Source organism: Asterias amurensis, chromosome 10 (assembly GCF_032118995.1).
Source record: "Asterias amurensis chromosome 10, ASM3211899v1".
Lineage (NCBI taxonomy): Eukaryota > Metazoa > Echinodermata > Asteroidea > Forcipulatida > Asteriidae > Asterias > Asterias amurensis.
This window is the reverse complement of record NC_092657.1, coordinates 4,173,925-4,192,590: the sequence shown is the minus strand read 5'-3', so window position 1 is coordinate 4,192,590 and position 18,666 is coordinate 4,173,925. Positions and strand designations below refer to the sequence as shown.

The window sequence follows — 18,666 nt, the reverse complement described above, 5'->3', positions numbered from 1 at the left end:
AGCGTTGGGTACATGTACGTGTGAAGTGACTGCGAATCTCCGTTGGAAAAAGCTCCCTACGAAGTAACGTAGGATTTAAGAAAGAGGACATTTCTCACTTAAATAATAAAATACCACACAGGGCCCAATTTCATAGAGCTGCTTAAGCAAAAGTTTCTGCTTAAGCAAAAAAATCATTGCTTAGTAATATCAGAATACTGGCCAAGACTCCACTCAATTGTTATGCTAAGTAAACAACAGCCCAATACTAGTCATAAGCAATGTATATGGCAGGAAATTTTGGCCAGTAACATGTGTAAAATAAGCGAGCTATTTTCATGCTTAAGCAAATTTTTTACTTAAGCAGCTATATGAAATTGGCCCCTGGTCTGAAGTCTTTTATTATGGTACTCAAAACATCTACATGCTGTGCAACAAGGGTGTGTTAATTCCATTTCATTATTCTCTTGCAACTTCAGCGACCAATTGAACCCAAATTTTCACAGGTTTGTTATTTTGTGCATGTTGAGATAAACCAAATAACGTGTCCAATACCTATAAGCAGACCCTAAACAATCAATCGGTTTGAGAGCACTTTTATAGAATAATAAATATTACCACACAGATTATGGGCCCTACTTGAACATAGACCCGTAAATAATGATATCATGTAAACTATCATAACCATGGCCACTTTAAGAGTGGTCTGAAGAACATCAAATTAAAACAAATCTCAGATTTGTTGATTGGACAGTTTTCCAAAAAATATACAATTCTAAATTGTATATGTAATTAAGTTTGTGACTTCTCTCCATACCGTATTGACCCTTGACCTGATAGAGGAAGGGGAATGTCAAATTCAAATTAACAAATGTACCTATTTTCCAATAGTTATGGGGTCCTCATTTGAGTTTGGAAAAATTCCAAGTCTATAACCTCTCGATAACATTGTGCAAACTACCATCACATTCGGTGACATCTCGGGTCAATGATTATCAGCATCCTAAACACATGATGTACATACACTTCCCAAATCCGTTTTGTACTAAAGCAATCGGTCGTCGGGTAGTGCCGAGATTATGGGCCTTTTCGAAACCACGGCTTCGGCTTTAGATTCGGCTCAGGCTTAGCTTGGCCCTGCCGGTTGTTTTGACGATTGTGCGTGCTTCGGGTATACACACTCCGGGCTTAGACGAGAGAACGGAGCCTCAAGCCGAATCCAAAGCCGAATCCATGGTTTCGAAAAGGGCATTGAATTTCTCAAAACAAAATTGACAACAACTGGACTTAAAATCCTCAAAAATGACGTAGCAAAATGTCGTTGTTTTTAGTGTGAAAACAAAATTAAGACAAAACAAAGGAGTAGTAATTAAAGGCAGTGGACACTATTTGTAATCACTCAAAATAATTATCAGCACAAAACCTTACTTGGTAACGAGTAATGAGGAGAGGTTGATAGATAAGTAAAGCATTGTGAGAAACAGCTCCTTCTAAAGTGACGTAGTTTACGAGGAAGTAATTTTCATCGAGTTTGATTTCGAGGCCTCAAAATTAGAATTTACGGTCTCGAAATCAAGCATCTGAAACACACAACTCCGTGTGACAAGGATGTTTTTTTCTTTCATCGTTATCTTCCAACTTTGACGATCGATTGAGCTCAAATTTTCACAGGTTTGTTATTTTGTGCATATGTTGAGATACAGCAAGTGAGAAGACTGATCTTTGACAATTACCAATAGTGTCCAGTGTCTTTAAGGATTAATAAATGGGCACCGGTGACAAAAGGTTGCATGCCACCATTGACAAGAGGCACTTGTCCCACGTTAATTATTAACAATGTCGAACACCAAACGAAAAATCTCGACAACAAAGTAAATGCGCAGTAGCCTTACCTATATCTCATCCACTTCTTTGCATTGGAACGTCTGTAAAACTACGCAATTATTAGTTGAGTCCTCGGACTTTGGTCGAAACATACATCCAGTCGGGGGTATTTCAATCATTTTTTTAGACGGTGAGGCTTCCAAAATGGTGCTTGTAACTGTTGAGAACCCGAAGGACACAACGAATAAACAGTTTGAAATGCTTATTCCGGTAGGTACATAATATTTGTAAAAAATTGTGTGTGTTTTTTACGACTACTTTTAGAAATGCGTATTTTTGCAGCCATCCGTGTTTAGAAACTGGTACTCGCAAATAATAGTCACTGAGGAATAACCTTTTATTGATAACTATGTGCGATTCATAACCATAGCATGTTAAACCAATGTTACTATTAAGGAACACATTAAAGGAACACGTTGCCTTGGATCGGTCGAGTTGGTCTTTGAAAAGCGTTTGTAACCGTTTGTTATAAAATGCATATGGGTAGAAAGATGTAAAAGTAGAATACAATGATCCACACAAACATGCCTCTAAATTGCACGGTTTTCCTTTTACCTCTTCGACTAACACGGTCGGCCATTTATGGGAGTCAAATTTTTGACTCCCATAAATGGCCGACCGTGTTAGTTCGCACAGTAAACTTTTTTTGTCAAAAAGTAAAATAAATGCAAACATTTTGAATGTTCAATGATTTCTTTCAACACAACACCCCTCCAGCTATGAAATGGTAAAGCCCTCCGCCGCCCTCGGGTAAACAACTCCTTATAAGGGAATGTTGTGCGCGTCGCGCGTATCGCCTGATGTGGCACAGCTGTCCCGGCCGTTGCTCTCGACCAATAGGAATGAAGAAACTGTCTTATAAGAACGGGTGCAAGCTCGCGTGTCACGCCCATGTTTCAACACTTTTTACTGGTCATAAACAAAGGTTTATACACACCCACGTGACGCGCTCTCCACCAACAGGAATAGCGAAACTGTGTCTGAGGTATTTATGAATGCTTGGATTGTTATTATGTTTTATTACAAAGAGCTTCGCTCTTTCTTTTTGTTTCAAAGGAAGTGGAAGAACAGAAGAAGAGCAAACCGAAGCTGATGACCGTGAGACTTCACAGTCTTCCCCGATACCGAAGCGTGATACCTTCAATTACACTGATCTTCATACTCGCTATGGGAGCTTTGTTACTCTTTGTTATGATATCAAAATTCCATCAGTTCTTCGGTTCAGATTGCCTGGTAAGTCGCCACTTAAAGACACTGGACACTATCGGTAAGTGTCAAAGACCAGTCTTCTCTCTTGGTGTATATCAACATACAAACAAAATAACAAACCTGTGAAAAATTGAGCTCGATCGGTCGTCAAAGTTGCGAGACAATAATGGGAAAAAAACCTTTGTCGCACGAAGTTGTGTGCTTTCAGATGCTTGATTTTGTGACCTCAAATTCTAAATCTGAGGTCTCGAAATCAAATTCGTAGAAAACTACGTTACTTCAGAGGGAGCCGTTTCTCACAATGTTTTATACTATCAAGTTAGGTTTTATGCTAACAATTGTTTTGAGTAATTCATAATAGTGTCCACTGCCTTTAAAGACAGTGGACACTGGACATTGGTAATATACTCAAAATAATTATCAGCATAAAACCTTTCTTGGTAACGAGTAATGGGGAGAGGTTGATGGTATGAAACATTGTGAGAAACGGCTTCCTGAAAGGAGTAACGTATAGTTTTCGAGAATTAGAATATGGGGTTTCAAAATCAAGTATCGGAAGGCACACAATTTGCATAATGTTTGCACATCTTATCTTTTAATGGTGTTTTATTTTAGCACATAGTGTAAATTTTGATATTTTTTGTTCGGCATCTTTTTTGTGACAGTTTGTCAAAAATGTGTAACACTCTAGCTTTCGCAATATAGAGACTGGATTAAAAGAGACTTGCTTCATCTTTAAACACATTTGTTTGAACATTTTTATGCTGCGCATAGGGGGAATTCACACAGCACATAATGTCAGGGTCCATAAAATGTAATAATTCGCAAAATATTTTCCCCTTTTTCCGGCAGAATGAATTAACTACACCGGGTGACTGGACCGATGCGAGTGGCCAACATCATGGTAAGTTTTACGGTATCCCTTGAAAAATAACGATGTATTTGAAAATTTACAGTACAATAAAAAATAGTTGGTAGTTGAGCCTGTCTGATGCAAAAGTAGTACGAGTAAAGCTCACACAGATCTCTCACATATTCTTCCAAAAACCAGTGATGTTAGGCCGTTCCTTATGATGATTATGTGTTTTCTTGAAAACTATGACTGAAATTGATGCGATCTTCCACAGCCAATTGATGATGTACATGAGAGTTTCTTAAAAACTAGAGGTTTGTAATGAACGTACTCTGCCGAAAATAATCATGTATTATCCCTTTTTGGTGTGTTTCTTGAAAACTTCATGGACGATTGGAGTGAAACAAAGTAATATTCGAAGAGCCAATTGCACAATGGGATTGGAATAAATGTAGTCTTTACCAAAACCAAGAAATAACAAATAAATATGGATCGCATTACAAAAACAAAGTTATTTTACTTCTCGTTGCTACTTTAACAACGAATCGACTGATTTGGGAAACTTGGAAAACATAGTGTTTATTGGGAAGATTTGTAATAAATTATGTTGGTTTCGTGAATTATGATTTCATCAGTTCAAAAGGCCTATCATATGAACAATTTCACTTTGTCATAATACATACTGATCTTTTATTTTAATTTTTTTTTCTTGTCAACATATGTACAGGGAACGAGGGGCATCATTACCCGGATGGGCGTCCGTAAACTGGGCAAGATTCGCACGTGGCCGCCCTTAAATTTAAAAAAAAGGTGTAACCGCTGTCCAGTAGTTTATAGACCTTTCTTTTGCAACGTCACAGCCCGAGTTTTTGCCAACCCAGATTGGAAAACTATGGAAAGCCGTAGGTGTAAATTAAGAAAAGATTGCTATTTTTGGTAACAATGTGACCCAAATTGTTGATTTTGTTAAAAACAAAACAATTAATTATGCACCATATGCGGCTATGAGAATAGGGTGAATTATGAGAGGTATTTAATTTAATTGAAAGTTTGCAGAAAATGCTGAACTTGGTTAAAACATCTGTTTTTAAGATTTCGTAAGTGTTTTACTAACATTCGGCCGACCATGCCAACCATGGCGGGTTGTTAGAAAGGTCTATTGTGAACAGTTTTTTTGTCTTGTCTCGTTATAAGCCTTTACCTCCAAAGAGTAACTCTAAACGTGAAATAGGATACAGTCATATATTACTTGTCTTCTGGGCAATGCTGGATTTTGTGTTTGTACTGTTTATGTGCTGATGGAGAATTTGTTTTAAACTACATATTATTTTCTTTTCTGTTATATCTAAGTATTTTGACACGCATGTTTTTAAAACTGATTAGTTTTGTATTCGTAAAAAAAGTTCGCGAAGTAAATGTATTCAAATGTATTCGTAAGCTATTCAATTTTCGCATATATAATCAACAGAAACTGTGTACTTCGTAACAAAATGTCAAACTTTAAAAGTTTAACAATGAATATATTTTTTCCTGATGACTTTATTGAAATTAATTTCCGAAAACGAGCATTTTATGATTAATGTTGTGTTTCTTGGAAACTAGAGGGTTAGAATAAATGCACCCGTTACCAATTGTTACCAATTCGTTTTTCGAATGGTCAGGCCACTCAGCAAATTTGTTGTTCATTTAGTGGCCATGACGGTGGTAAGCAGTTTTGAATGATATTTTCTGAATTTACACTATTTGATTAAAGGAACACGTTGCCTTGGATCGGACGAGTTGGTCTATAAAAAGCGTTTGTAACCCTTTTTTTTATAAAATGCATATGGTTGGAAAGATATTTTAAAAGTAGAATACAATGATCCACACGAGTTTGCCTCGAAATTGCGTGGTTTTCCTTTTACTGTGCGAACTAACACGGTCGGCCATTTATGGAAGTCAAAAATTTGACTCCCATAAAATAATGGCCGACCGTGTTAGTCGACGAGGTAAAAGGAAAACCGTGCAATTTCGAGGCATGTTTGTGTGGATCATTGTATTCTACTTTGACAACATCTTTCTACCCATATGCATTTTTTTTAAACGGCTTTTCAAGGACCAACTCGATCGATCCAAGGCAACGTGTTCCTTTAAACTGACTGAAAAAAACATGATCTGAAATGGTATAAAATGGTTTCATTCCATTTGCAATAGAACACGTCTTATTTATTTGCTATTTATTTATTTCTAGGCAGGCACTATTACTTACAAAACTAAATAGGCTAAGGGAACAATTCATGCGGATATCAAAATCGAAAATAATCACTTCTAAAGGTCACGACAATATAAACCTGCAACGGCACCGTCTGTTATTACACAAAACTGCAAAACAAATGTTGTTGTTGTTGTTGTTGTTTAGCCTTCGAGAAAGACTCGAGTGCTAGGGTCGAAACTCAGTTAACTTAGGCCAATTTGTTTGAGGGACTTCTGGTTGTAAAAGCAGTTGCAAACAAACTCCAATTCTTTTTTTCGAGTCATATTCAAAATAAACAATTGGCAGGGTTTTTTATTGACTGCGAAATCCGCATTAAAGGCAAAGGACACTATTGGTAATTACTCAAGATAATTATTAGCATAAAACCTTTCTTGGTGACGAGTAATGAGGAGAGGTTGATGTTATAAAACATTATGAGAAACGGCTCCATCTGAAGTGCCATAGTTTTCGAGAAGGAAGTAATTTTCCACGAATTTGATTTCGAGACCTCAGATTTAGAACTTGAGGTCTCGAAATCAACCATCTAAACGCACACAACTTCGTTTGACAAGGGTGTCACTTCTTTCATTATTATCTCGCAACTTTGATGACCGATTGAACTCAAATTTTCAAAGGTTAGTTATGTTATGCATATGTTGAGATACACCAACTGTGAAGGCTAGTCTTTGACAATAACAAATAGTGTCCACTGCCTTTAAAACTATTGCCAGCCCAACTACCTATAATATTGACACTAGCTAGTGCGACTGTCATAAAAAAAAATCGAGGTCGCAAGTTTATTTATGACATCATTATTCTTGGCGATCAATCAAAAAATGGTGGTCATTTGCATATTGAGCCTTCTGCTAAATGCAGTCTGGCTGCCAAGCCCAATCAGAAATTATCCCATTACGTGATAAACAGACTCAAAGTGTAGAGGCGGTTTCCGGACTGGAATATAACCCGAAAAAAGTACACGCATTTCACCACATCCGTGCTGTTCGCACATAAACACGCTGAACTGTCATTTTCTGCCCTTTGAAAAGCAAATTATCAACTGCAGAGTTCACAGAAAACACGTAAAGTGTAAATGACAGATCCGGCTTCATCTATTTTGATTGAGAGTTCCGAAAAAAAAACTTGAAGACGTTGATTTCGCAGTTCCGAGATCGAGGGGGCAACTTGGAACAACTTGACGGGTGAAAATGGTGAAATTGACGGTAGCACCTCCTCAGGAGCTCTACGCTAAGGATACCGGGAAGAAACTACCACCAATACCATGTAGCGTTGTCGAAATTCCCGTAAGTACTCACGTACTTTTTCGTTTATTAAAACTATTGAGGTAGAAACAAAAAGTTACACTCACTGTACTTTACACTTACAGCATGCATCTATTTTTAATCCATGATCTTTTATTAATATTAATAATATTTATAATAATAATAAGTATTTATTTAAATTAATTATTATTTCTGACTACCTACCCTACCTTAACCTGATTAAGTAGCTGCTGAAAAACTAGAAGACCCAGGGTGAGTAACAACTTGAACTTAGGCTCTAAATTTTGACATTTGCATTACTTCACTTGTCAACAACTTTAAAAAAGTGAGGGATAACTAACTTTCTGTATGACTGAGTGGTGGCGCCATACTGAAACTTTTCCAAAATGAGTATACAGAGCCCCAAGTTTCTGGTCTGGTCTATTTATGTACCAAACTAAGACAGTTGGTCTATTGACCCCTTGCACGCGCATCACATGCGGTGGCTGATGCCACGCTCACCATGTTGGTGGTCAATAGGTTTACGTGTAAACGCCGCATCACCTAAAAATGCGCACTTCACTGAATAACACACATTGACATTGACCACCAAAATGGCGCATCCAAGATTATTCTGATGATGACTTCAGGTGAAATGGGTCAATAGGTTTATGTTTTAATTCTGCGTCGCCTAAAATGCGCACTTCACTGAAGAGCGCACAGTGACATTTGACCCCCAAAATGGCCCATCCAAAAACCAAGATTATTCTGATGATGGCGTCAGGTGAATTGGGTCAATACATGTACATTATAAGTTATTGGTTCTAGTAATTATTTTCCTCCATGGTTCTGATGATTTATGTGCCTTCTTTGTTTGAGATGATAAGACTGTATATATAAAGAACGAGGATGGACATTGGACAACACAATTAAGCTAATGGTTTTTTGACATTTGCAGCCACCTAATACCAGCATCTGTTTAATTGACTCAAATTATAACAATTAGGCCTAACAATGTTTGCCCGGAAAAGCGTGGGAGTAATGTAATAAGATCGGGAGGGTAAAGGTTGAACTAAGCCAAGTGAATTCTGACTGGTTACTCAGTGTTTTAAAGGGAAGGGAAACGTTTGGTAATTGTCAAAGACCAGTGTCTGCAAATGTTGGGATACACCAACAAGTTCATCAAGTGAGAATACTGGTCTTTGACTATTATAAATGGTGCCTAGTGCCTTTAATTTTTCTTAACATCAGCTTTTTAAAATTTTCCTACAGCTTGAGAAAGAAGTTGATGTAGGCGTGGTTCGTCGACCGTTCTGGACAAAGGGCACCGTTTGCTCGCTCCTCGTTTTCTTGACTATTCTGGCCGTTGGTGCTTTACTGGGATTCCACTTGAGCCATGCTCACCGTACGCCACAATGCTATGACTGGGGTCCCAATTGTGAAATGAAGGGACCACCGGTATGTGTATTATGACTTCTCCAACATATTGCTTTAATTTGAAAATAAGTGAATTAAAGACACTGGACACAAGTTGTAATTGTCAAAGACCAGTCTTCTCACTTGGTGTATCTCAACATGCATAAAATAACAAACCTGTGCAAATTTGAGCTCAATTGATCGTCAAAGTTGTGAGATAATAATGAAACAAAAAACACCCTTGTCACACAAAGTTGTGTGATTTCAGATGCTTGATTTCGAGACCTCAAATTCTAAATCTGAGTTCTCAAAATCAAATTCGTGGAAAATTACTTTTTTCCTGAAAACTACTTAACTTCAGAGGGAGCTGTTTCTCACAATGTTTCACAATATCAACAGCTCCCCTTTACCCGTTACCAAGTGCCTTTAAAGGAACATTACAGAATGGGTTTTGCTAACAAAACAGTTGGCAGTGTAAGCACTTTATGTAATCCACTATAAACATTAAAGGAACACGTTGCCTTGGATCGGAAGAGTTGGTCTTTGAAAAGCGTTTGTTATAATGTATATAGGTAGAAAGATGCTGTAAAAGTAGAATACAATGATCCACACAAACATGCCTCGAAATTTTACCGTTTTTCCTTTTACCTCTTCCACTAACACAGTCGGCCATTTATGGGAGTCAAATTTTTGACTCCCATAATTGGTGACCGTGTTAATTCGCACAGTAAAAGGAAAAACACGCAATTTCGAGGCAAACTTGTGTGGATCATTGTAATCTACTTTTAAAACATCTTTCCAACCATATGCATTTTATTACAAACGGTTACAAACGCTTTTTTATAGACCAACTCGTCCAATCCAAGGCAATGTGTTCCTTTAACTGACAAACCTCTAGAAGTTTGAGATTGATCGGCCGTCTGGGTCAAGAGAACATAGTAGTAAACTGATCACAAATTTTGCATGACATTGATGCTAAAAAAGAAAATGAATAAAACACTCACTGGATGAGCGATAAACTCCAAACGAAAAGTTAAACTATTTATTTCTCATCAAATATGACATTTCAGGCAGAAATATTTCAAGGGATGTCATCATTAGAATGTGTAAGTTTGATGTAAATCTGTGATCTTCACAATTTTGTTTTCTTACCAATTTTGTAACATTCCTTTAAATTTGTGAATAAGTGAAAGAAAGAAAAAAAGTAACCATTTTGTGTTTTCTACATTTTTGAAGAGTTGGTGTACAGGTTGTGTGTTTTTTTTTTTTTCGTGATTCAGGTGCCACCTGCAGAGCACTATGATGGGCCCAGTATGGAGCCACAAAGCGGCGACGATAACTCGCAGGAAAGGCACGGGTCGCATCACGGTGGAGACGGTGACCACCAATCGGACGGCCGCCACCCTGACGGCGATCGTCATGGAGGCCACTCCTCATCTTCCTCATCAGAAGAAGAACATGGGTCCGTCCAAGAACGACACCACGGTGAGAACCCTGTTGTGTAGGCACGCAGTCGTTTCATGAAACGCTAAGATTAATCTTTTCTTGAGTTAGGATGAGTAACTCGCTATAACTCAGGATGGGTTCAATGCATCCTAACGTCTTTGATTACCGAACTTAACTCATCTTAAGCCCTAAGATTAACCCTAAGTTAGGAAGAGTTGGTGAACTCGACGGCAGGGCGACTGTGTCTGATTGTAAATGTGCCATTACAAGTTTCAGGACTATTGAGGGCGCACTTCGTCTCCCCCATTTTCCATCAATGCGTGCGTTCGATTAGCTTCCTTGGGTCGACCCCGGTCTGCCCTCGGTATGCTCAAATAGCTTTGACGTCATTCCAGGGGCTCACCAGGGTCAGCCCCTAGTGCCCCGCTCGTGGAGTGGGTTGCCTTGGGGTGACCCGAGGTGCATGACGTCACCACGAGAGGGCGAGTGTGATCGTTCGATTAGCTCTTGTCAGGGGCTCACCCGAGTGAGCACTGCAGGGTTGACCCAGGGAAGCTAATCGAAAGCAACCACTATTTACCAACCCAACTTCTTTTACACTTTGTTTTCTCTCTACTTTCTCGTGTTTCAGAGCATGCTGACGACCATCCTGAAGAACGACCTGTTCCGCCTCCTGATGCTCCACTACAAGTAAGTGGCACGATGAAGGGGATAAAAATACGTTGTTGCATAGAATTGTGTGTTTTCAGTTGCCTGACAAAAGGCTTCATGCCTGAAGCTTTTTTCAGATTCTATTTTTGTCGGTGAAAAATTACCCGTTTTTTAAACTACAGTACTTCAAAGAGGTCGATTCTTACAATGTTTTATTATATCAGCTCTCCAGGGGTTGATTTCACATTAGGAGTGGTCCAAACTTTTTTTGAAACTAATACTTCAAAGGGGTCGTTTCTAACACTGTTTATTTTATCAACAGCTCTCCAGGGGTCAGCTTCCCAAAGAACTTAGGACTAGTACAAACTTTGGATACCCAGGTTTTAAATTGTCAACAAATTTAGTAAACCCTTAACGACTTCTGGCTGAAACCTTGGACCAGTGCAGTATCTTGCCTGCCGGAAAGGCACTGGAATGCACAAGGTCGCTCTTTTTCGTAAACAGAGGTTTCATGGCCAACCCGGAACTAGACTTGGTTCCAAGTCTTTGATCATGGCTTTTAAGTCGTCCTGAAACAGCGCCCTCTTGTGATCAACTTTTGTCAGGTTGCGAGTTGGGGTGCATGATAGCCAATAATGTGGGGGCGTTTTTCGTGGTGCAGAAGAATAACCGCCATCAAAGACTTGAATCAAGTCTAACACAGACTGGACAATGGCCTTAAAACCACTATGATCGTCTATTGTAAGCAAACTTAGGCCGTGTCCGTAACGGCCACTTCGGCTACAGATACGGCTAGATCAGCGGGTCTGCCTATTTGCTTCAACAGTGACAGACGTGCTGATCTAGCTGTAGCCAGAGTCGCTGTTTTGGACGGGGCCTAATAATACTTTATACCATCATGAGAATGGAATGCGCTTCGATCTCCTGGCTCAAAGACCTACATATTTTTTTCTTTTGCCTTCGCTCAGCAGGATGTTGTCCCCTCACTGTAAGCCTTGTGTGATTGAAATTTTCAACAATGATGTCTTTGTGTGTTGAGGAAAGCATTCTCCACTGAAAAGTTCTTCTTGGGTTTATAAGGGGTTTCCCCGAAAAGGTTGCCAGGATTGCGCAATCATATCACCTGGCCCTTTTGAACTACATGTAACTGGAGCTGCCAGAAATAAAAGGCAGTTTCTATTATTTGAAAGTGGATTCTGAATAATCGTATGAAGAAAAGGTCTACTCAAAATTTGTTTTGAAGAAGTGTTCTTCTTGGGTTTAAAAGGGGGTTCCCTCGAAAAGGTTGCCGGGATTGTGTAATCGTTCACCTGGCCTTTTTGAACCAACTGGAGCCAGAAATAAAAGGCAGTTTGAATTCTTTGAAAGTGGATTCAGAATAATCCGTATTAAAAAAAAGGTCTACATTTTTTATTTTGAACAAAGAAAAAAAAAAAGGTACAGAGATAAAAGCAGTTTGAATTCTTTTTAGGTGTGGAGGAGGGGTATACTGCTCTATATTCCGGCACCCCTTTGTTTTGAAAACTCTATGTTCTGAAAACTCTATTTAAAAAAACCCAGGATTTAACACGCTAGGGCTAGGATTATGGTTAGGGTTAGGGTTGGGAAAATACCCAATGGGTGTTAGAACATAGGGGTATCTTAAACTAAACATATGGGTTTAAAGGCACTGTACACGTTTGATAATTGTCAAAGACCAGTGTTCTCACTTGGTTTATTCCATCATAAGCATAAAATAACAAGCCTGTGAAAATTTGAGCTCAATCAGTCATCGAAGTTGCGAGAAAATGATGAAAGAAGCAACACCCTCGTTGGACGAATTTTTGTGGTTTCAGATAGGAATAAAAGACTTCTAGCTAGAAGTCTTTTATTATTTTAGTGAGAAATTACCTCTTTATCAAAAACTATGTTACTTCAGAGGGAGTTGTTTCCCGCAATGTTTTATACTATCGAACAGCTCTCCAATGCTCGTTACCGAGCCAGTTTTTAAGTTAATATTTGTTTTGAGTAATTACCAAACGTGTACATACCTTCCCTTTAACTGTCAGGGATCAGAATAATCTAAAGATGGATTTGTATTCTTTGAAGTCACAGTTTATTATACACACCAGTTCAAATGTGCTTCTCTCAATCATTGTCATTTTGTGTTTTTGTACACTTACTTTGTTATGGTCACTTTATTGAGTATTCATAAATACCTCAGACAGTTTCGCTATTCCTATTGGTGGAGAGTGCCTCACGTGGGTGTGTATAAACCTTTGTTTATGACCAGTAAAAAGTTATGAAACATGGGCGTGACACACGAGCTTGCACCTGTTCTTAAAAGACAGTTTCTTCATTCCTATTGGTCGAGAGCAACGGCTGAAACAGTTGTGCCACATCGCGCGATACGCGCACCGCATTCCCTTATATGGAGTTGTTTACCCGAGGGCGACGGAGGGCTTTACCATTTCATAGCTGGAGGGGTGTTGTGTTGAAAGAAATCATTGAACAATTAAAAATTTGCATTTATTTTACTTTTTGACAAAAAAGTGTTAATTTTTCTGACCGAAAAGGTATTTATGAATGGGAATCAAAGTGTGTTGAATCGGTTTTCAACTAGTGGTTTAGACCCGCCGAGGCATGTTTCTTTATAATTTACCTCGACTTCATCTCGGTAAAATTATCAAGAACCAGGCCTCGTTGGGATTTAACCACTAGTTGAAAACCTCTTCACCACACATTGATTCCCATATTTCATTACTTTTATGTTTCAGCGCTTAGAAGCCATGTACTAAGCGCAATGTAAATGCATAATATTATCATTATTTATTATGTGTCTTTCGTTACTCAGGATGACTACTAGAGTCTGCTGGAGGATCACAGCGCCACAGTAGCAGTATTCCATCGTACAACTCAACAGACGCTCCTCCAAAAGGCCTTTTTGAGGTATGGCGGACACAATACTACAACACTGTAAAGTTGTGGTAAATTTGTGCGTATTGACCATAGAAATAGAACGTATGTTATTCAGTGAAGTGCGCATTTTAGGCAACGCGGCGTTTACACGTAAACCTAATGACCACCAACATGGTGAGCATGGCATCAGTCGCGAAGTGTGACGCGCGCGAATCTCGTCCGCCATACCTCAGAAAGGCTTATGAAAAAACCCACATTTAAAACATAAACATCAGCAGCGGTGTGTTACGAATTACTTATTATAGTTTTTTTATAGTTATATCAATTTTACTTCATGCATCATTTCTGTGTTATTTGGACACAGATTGTTGGGTCATGTTGACCCAAGAAGGGGTCAGGTTCGATGGCGCCCAAATTTGGGTAATTCTGATTGGGAGTTTTGAGAGTGTAAGTTTCAACCCTCAGCCAATGGTTGGTCTTGATTTAACGCAGTGAGGGCACTCTTTGACCTAGTGATATGAGGGTTGTCTATCATTGAAGACTTCTGAAATTGGTTTTGCCGACAATCTTCATCAAAAAGAGTATAACACACAAACAAATTAAGAAACGTCTTTCAAAGTGAAAGTTCTTCTTGCTTTTTAAATTAGTGCAGAGTTTTTTATATGATACAGAGGCCTTATTAATCAGCATAAGATTTTATGATCGTGAGTGAGTTTTAAACTTCTAGCGTTCATTGAGTATTTTAACTCTTAAAGTATAGACCGTATTGAATATGACGTCACCATTCAAAAACCTGCCCTACAAACATGGCATCTGTGAGCGTGTGCGTGTGCGTGTGTGCGTATGAGTGCCATAGAAATCAAACCAGGAACGCTGCGTGCTGGGTGCTTCATTGATGTCTCGTTTAGACGTGCATTTGGTTCGCTTTCAAGTTGGCGACTTTCATAGCAATGCGGTCTATAGACTGTGCAAGTCTCTCATATATTCAACTTCTTGGACCAAGTTGGTCCCAACCATATCAAGTGTTTCGCAATCCTGCTTTTTCAAATATTTTAGCTTTTAAATGGCTATAAAAATTAGATCATGTTGTACAAATATAATTTTTAAGAAGATTTGATTTCATGGAAAAATATAGTCTTCGTTCAAGGAGTTTTCTCGTTTTGGATACGCGTGAGACTTGCACAGTCTATTCTTTTCTACACTTAATAGTCAAAGTATATATATGTTAAAGCTTATTTAGGACTTGATCCTATACTTACTACTATATTCTCTATAAAATGTCTGTTTTGTTGTTGTTATTAATATCAAAAGCAAAGAAAATCTTACTTTAGACTTGCTTGGTATGAAAATTTGATACACAGTTAGAGTACGTCATGAAAAAGATATGTGGCTGTAGAGTAGACTTGTGGACAAGTCGTTAAATGTCTGTCGCGGTGATAGCGTTCCGAATCTCTCTGCGATTCCCGCGGTATTCTCGCGAGACTGCTGGCCCCGCAAAACTACTGCTCTCACGGCTATGGTCCCATTTAACAGGGAGTAGAAGTCAGCAACCAGCAGTTCCCGCGAGAGCAGTGATCTCGCGAGAGCACCGCCACAACTCGAATATCTCACCGTGGCAGACCATTAACGACTAGCCAACAAGTCTAGCTGTAGAGCCGTCAAAGGCTTAAATATAATTATAATAAGAAGGTAGACCTTCATAAATTTTAAAAGGACGTTAAAAAAAGTTTTTAAATGGTTGCCATCGCTTGTTAGTCTATCGAGCTTACAAGCTTTGACAAGCTATTTTAACTCATGAACTATTATTATGTTTAAAACTATATAATTATCCATTGTCTTTCATTATCTATTAAGATATTCCCGTATTAATGGATTTGGTTACTTTTTGTAACAAAACAAACAATGTCCACAGATTTACATTAAACTTACACCGTTTGAAGATAGGATGGGTTCGTTGTGCCTAAGGTATACGGAACTTAACTCGTCCTAAGTCCTAAGAGTAAACCTAAATTAGGAAGAGTTTGGTGAAATCGACGGCAGTGCCTTTAAAATCCATTGTGCTATTCAGATTCTGTTTAATGGAATCTAGTGAAAATGTCGACAGCATAATGCATTGCCTAAGGGTATAGTCGCACTATACTTTACATCTTCATTTCCCTGAAGACCACTCTACGGCACTGATCAAAACGTTGCTGTCACGCAACACCTGTTCACATTTGAGAACCGCCGCAACTCTTCAGGGAGGCGTTGCCATGACTCCCAATATCCTTCGGTTATTTTTTTTGTATTATAGCAAAAATCTTCTTTTTTTTAGAAGAGGCTGGTCACTCCTCCCCATCTCATTAATAAATCTATCTTTATACTCAGAAGTCATACATTTTGTTTTTGGTTTCGTTTGTGGCTCATTATTTTAAAGGGGAGGCATAGGTTTGGTAATCACTCGTTGTGGCAGAAGCCTTAAAGGAACACGTTGCCTTGGATCGGTCGAGTTGGTCTTTGAAAAACGTTTGTAACCGTTTTTTATAAAATGCATATGGGTAGAAAGATGTTGCAAAAGTAGAATACAATGATCCACACAAACATGCCTCGAAATTACACGGTTTTCTTTTTACCTCGTCGACTAACACGTCGGCCATTTATGGGGGTCAAAATTTTGACTCCCATAAATGGCCGACGGTGATAGTTCGCACAGTAGAAGGAAAACCACGCAATTTCGAGGCAAACTTGTGTGGATCATTGTATGCTACTTTTAAAACATCTTTCCAACCATATGCATTATATAAAAAACGGTTACAGGGCTTTTGTTTTGACCAACTCGTCCGATCCAAGGCAACGTGTTCCTTTAAAGGCAGTGGATACTATTGGTAATTACTCAAAATATTTATTAGCATAAAACCTTTCTTGGTGACGAGTGATGGGGAGAGGTTGATGGTATAAAACATTGTGAGAAACGGATCCCCCTGAAGTGACATAGTTTTACGAGAAAGAAGTAATTTTCCACGAATTTGATTTCGAGACCTCAGCTTTAGAACTCGAGGTCTCGAAATCAACCATCTAAACGCACACAACTTCGTGTGACAGGGGTGTTTTTTCTTTCATTATTATCTCGCAAGTTCGATGACCGATTGAGCTCAAATTTTCAAAGGTTTGTTATTTTATGCACATGTTGAGATACACCAACTGTGAAGGCTAGTCTTTGACAATTACCAATAGTGTCCACTGCCTTTAATTGAGAGACATTTCCATTTCACTTTGTATAAATGTGGTTATGTATGAGTAGGGTAGATGGCCTTAGCTTTCGATCCAAACCGACCTTCTTCAGAGGCGTAAAACAAGTACGAACAAATACATCCTTTTATAGGAAAAAAAGGGGAAAATTATAGCCAATCAAAGTTTCTATTTCAGAAACAATTGGTGGCTATGGACCAATAGGAGTAAAGTAGTGAGGACAGAAGATGTTCAGAGAATGTGGTTATGTAAAGATATATCAGTTTTTATATGCACCATCAATTTGAATCTGAGAAGCTTTACTGTCAGACACGTCATGTGGTTATGCAAAAAATTATCAGTTTTTATGCTCCAAAGTTTGAATCAGAGATGGTTACTGTCAGATACGTTTCTGAGAAAGTGTACTCCTGTTAGGAATTATTCTTCCTGCTTGGCATATTCGCTTCGGTGATATATCTATAAAAAAAAAACTGACCACTTTTTGAAATGAAAAAGGTCTCGGTTTTAAAAAAAGTTGCAAGTGATGGTTGTAGACACCCAGGCCTGATACGACCCTTTGTTGGAAGTGTGCCCCTGGTCATTGCCTCGGAGCCCCTTAAAGTCACCTGGAAGTGGTATTTTTTCAAAATAAAGCTTTTGTCACTAATATATGTGTTTTGATGAGTGGAATGTGAATAAACAGTTAACTACGGTTTTAAACAATCAGTTCTTATGTTATTTACAAATTTAAGAGTAGACCCCGACCCGAGAGGGCGCTGTTCGTGACGTCAATCGAGGCAGACTTTGCCTGCAATGCGTATAGTAAACACACGTGCAAAGTACATGTACGGACCAAGTCGTGAGTTTGTACGTTTCAATTTTTTTGTTTTTTCCGGCAATGCCGACCAGGTGTATTGCTGCTGAATGCAGAAAAACACTTTTTGAAATGTACCAACTCACGACTTGGACGACATGTACTTTGCACGTGTGTTTACTATACGCATTGCAGGCAAAGTCTGCCTCGATTGACGTCACAAAAGGGGTAGGCGGAGTCAGCCCCAAAACAACTTTATATATTTTTTAAACATATAAAGTTGTTTTATTGTTCGTAAGCATATACTCTTTATGTTTGAAAGAAAAAAATATATATTTCCAGGTGACTTTAAAATGTTCCAATATAAAAATCTACACTTTCCTCATTTGTAGGGTGCCCTTTACCAAGAAGAACATGTCTTGGTGCCCTTGCCCTCGGGGCTCAGAAACGAAGCACCAGGCCGGTGTTTAACTTTTTGAAAGTTTTCTTTCATGATAAACACCAAACAAAACGGGGCTGCACAACTTTCTAAAAATACTTTTTCTTTTTAAGAAGTTGTTTTACCATGCTTTTGTTTTATTTTTCAAGAGAATCAAATTTTTTAGAATAATAATATTAGTATATGGAGCATTTTTAAAGCAATTTACTAAGAATAGAGCTACAACACACCACACAATGTTCAAGATTTATCATTTCTGTGAATTGGGATTGGACTTGATGGACTCGGGAACCAAAGTTTCTGATTAATTCAAACTAATTCGACGTAAAACAGCCGTCATCTTCTGGAAAATCATGTAACACAATATGCCTACGGCGG

At 38.5% G+C, this 18,666-nt stretch overlaps 2 protein-coding genes across 2 annotated transcripts; both read left to right on the top strand.

The window, feature by feature from the left end:
- The first annotated feature begins 1,847 nt into the window (after nucleotides 1–1,847).
- On the top strand, nucleotides 1,848–5,738 carry LOC139942925 (uncharacterized). The gene is made up of 4 exons (XM_071939748.1): nucleotides 1,848–2,073; nucleotides 2,920–3,096; nucleotides 3,925–3,976; nucleotides 4,653–5,738. The coding sequence occupies exons 1-4, from the start codon at nucleotides 1,855–1,857 to the stop codon at nucleotides 4,688–4,690; spliced, it is 486 nt and encodes a 161-aa protein (XP_071795849.1). The 5' UTR covers nucleotides 1,848–1,854; the 3' UTR covers nucleotides 4,691–5,738.
- A 1,015-nt stretch (nucleotides 5,739–6,753) lies between these two features.
- LOC139942924 (uncharacterized) lies at nucleotides 6,754–16,201 on the top strand. Its single transcript, XM_071939747.1, has 5 exons — nucleotides 6,754–7,459; nucleotides 8,690–8,875; nucleotides 10,114–10,318; nucleotides 10,911–10,969; nucleotides 13,764–16,201. Exons 1-5 carry the CDS (start codon nucleotides 7,364–7,366, stop codon nucleotides 13,773–13,775), a joined length of 558 nt encoding a protein of 185 aa, XP_071795848.1. The 5' UTR covers nucleotides 6,754–7,363; the 3' UTR covers nucleotides 13,776–16,201.
- The last annotated feature ends 2,465 nt before the right edge of the window (nucleotides 16,202–18,666 follow it).

What these genes read in the sequence shown, in the direction of transcription:
- LOC139942925 (XM_071939748.1), top strand. Translation starts at nt 1,855, where the DNA reads ATGCGCAGTAGCCTTACCTATATCTCATCCACTTCTTTGCATTGGAAC. An exon ending in AGTTTGAAATGCTTATTCCG is followed by an intron (nt 2,074 to 2,919) that starts GTAGGTACATAA and finishes TTTGTTTCAAAG; the next exon opens with GAAGTGGAAGAACAGAAGAA. An exon ending in TCTTCGGTTCAGATTGCCTG is followed by an intron (nt 3,097 to 3,924) that starts GTAAGTCGCCAC and finishes TTTTTCCGGCAG; the next exon opens with AATGAATTAACTACACCGGG.
- LOC139942924 (XM_071939747.1), top strand. Translation starts at nt 7,364, where the DNA reads ATGGTGAAATTGACGGTAGCACCTCCTCAGGAGCTCTACGCTAAGGAT. An exon ending in GTAGCGTTGTCGAAATTCCC is followed by an intron (nt 7,460 to 8,689) that starts GTAAGTACTCAC and finishes ATTTTCCTACAG; the next exon opens with CTTGAGAAAGAAGTTGATGT. An exon ending in GTGAAATGAAGGGACCACCG is followed by an intron (nt 8,876 to 10,113) that starts GTATGTGTATTA and finishes TTCGTGATTCAG; the next exon opens with GTGCCACCTGCAGAGCACTA.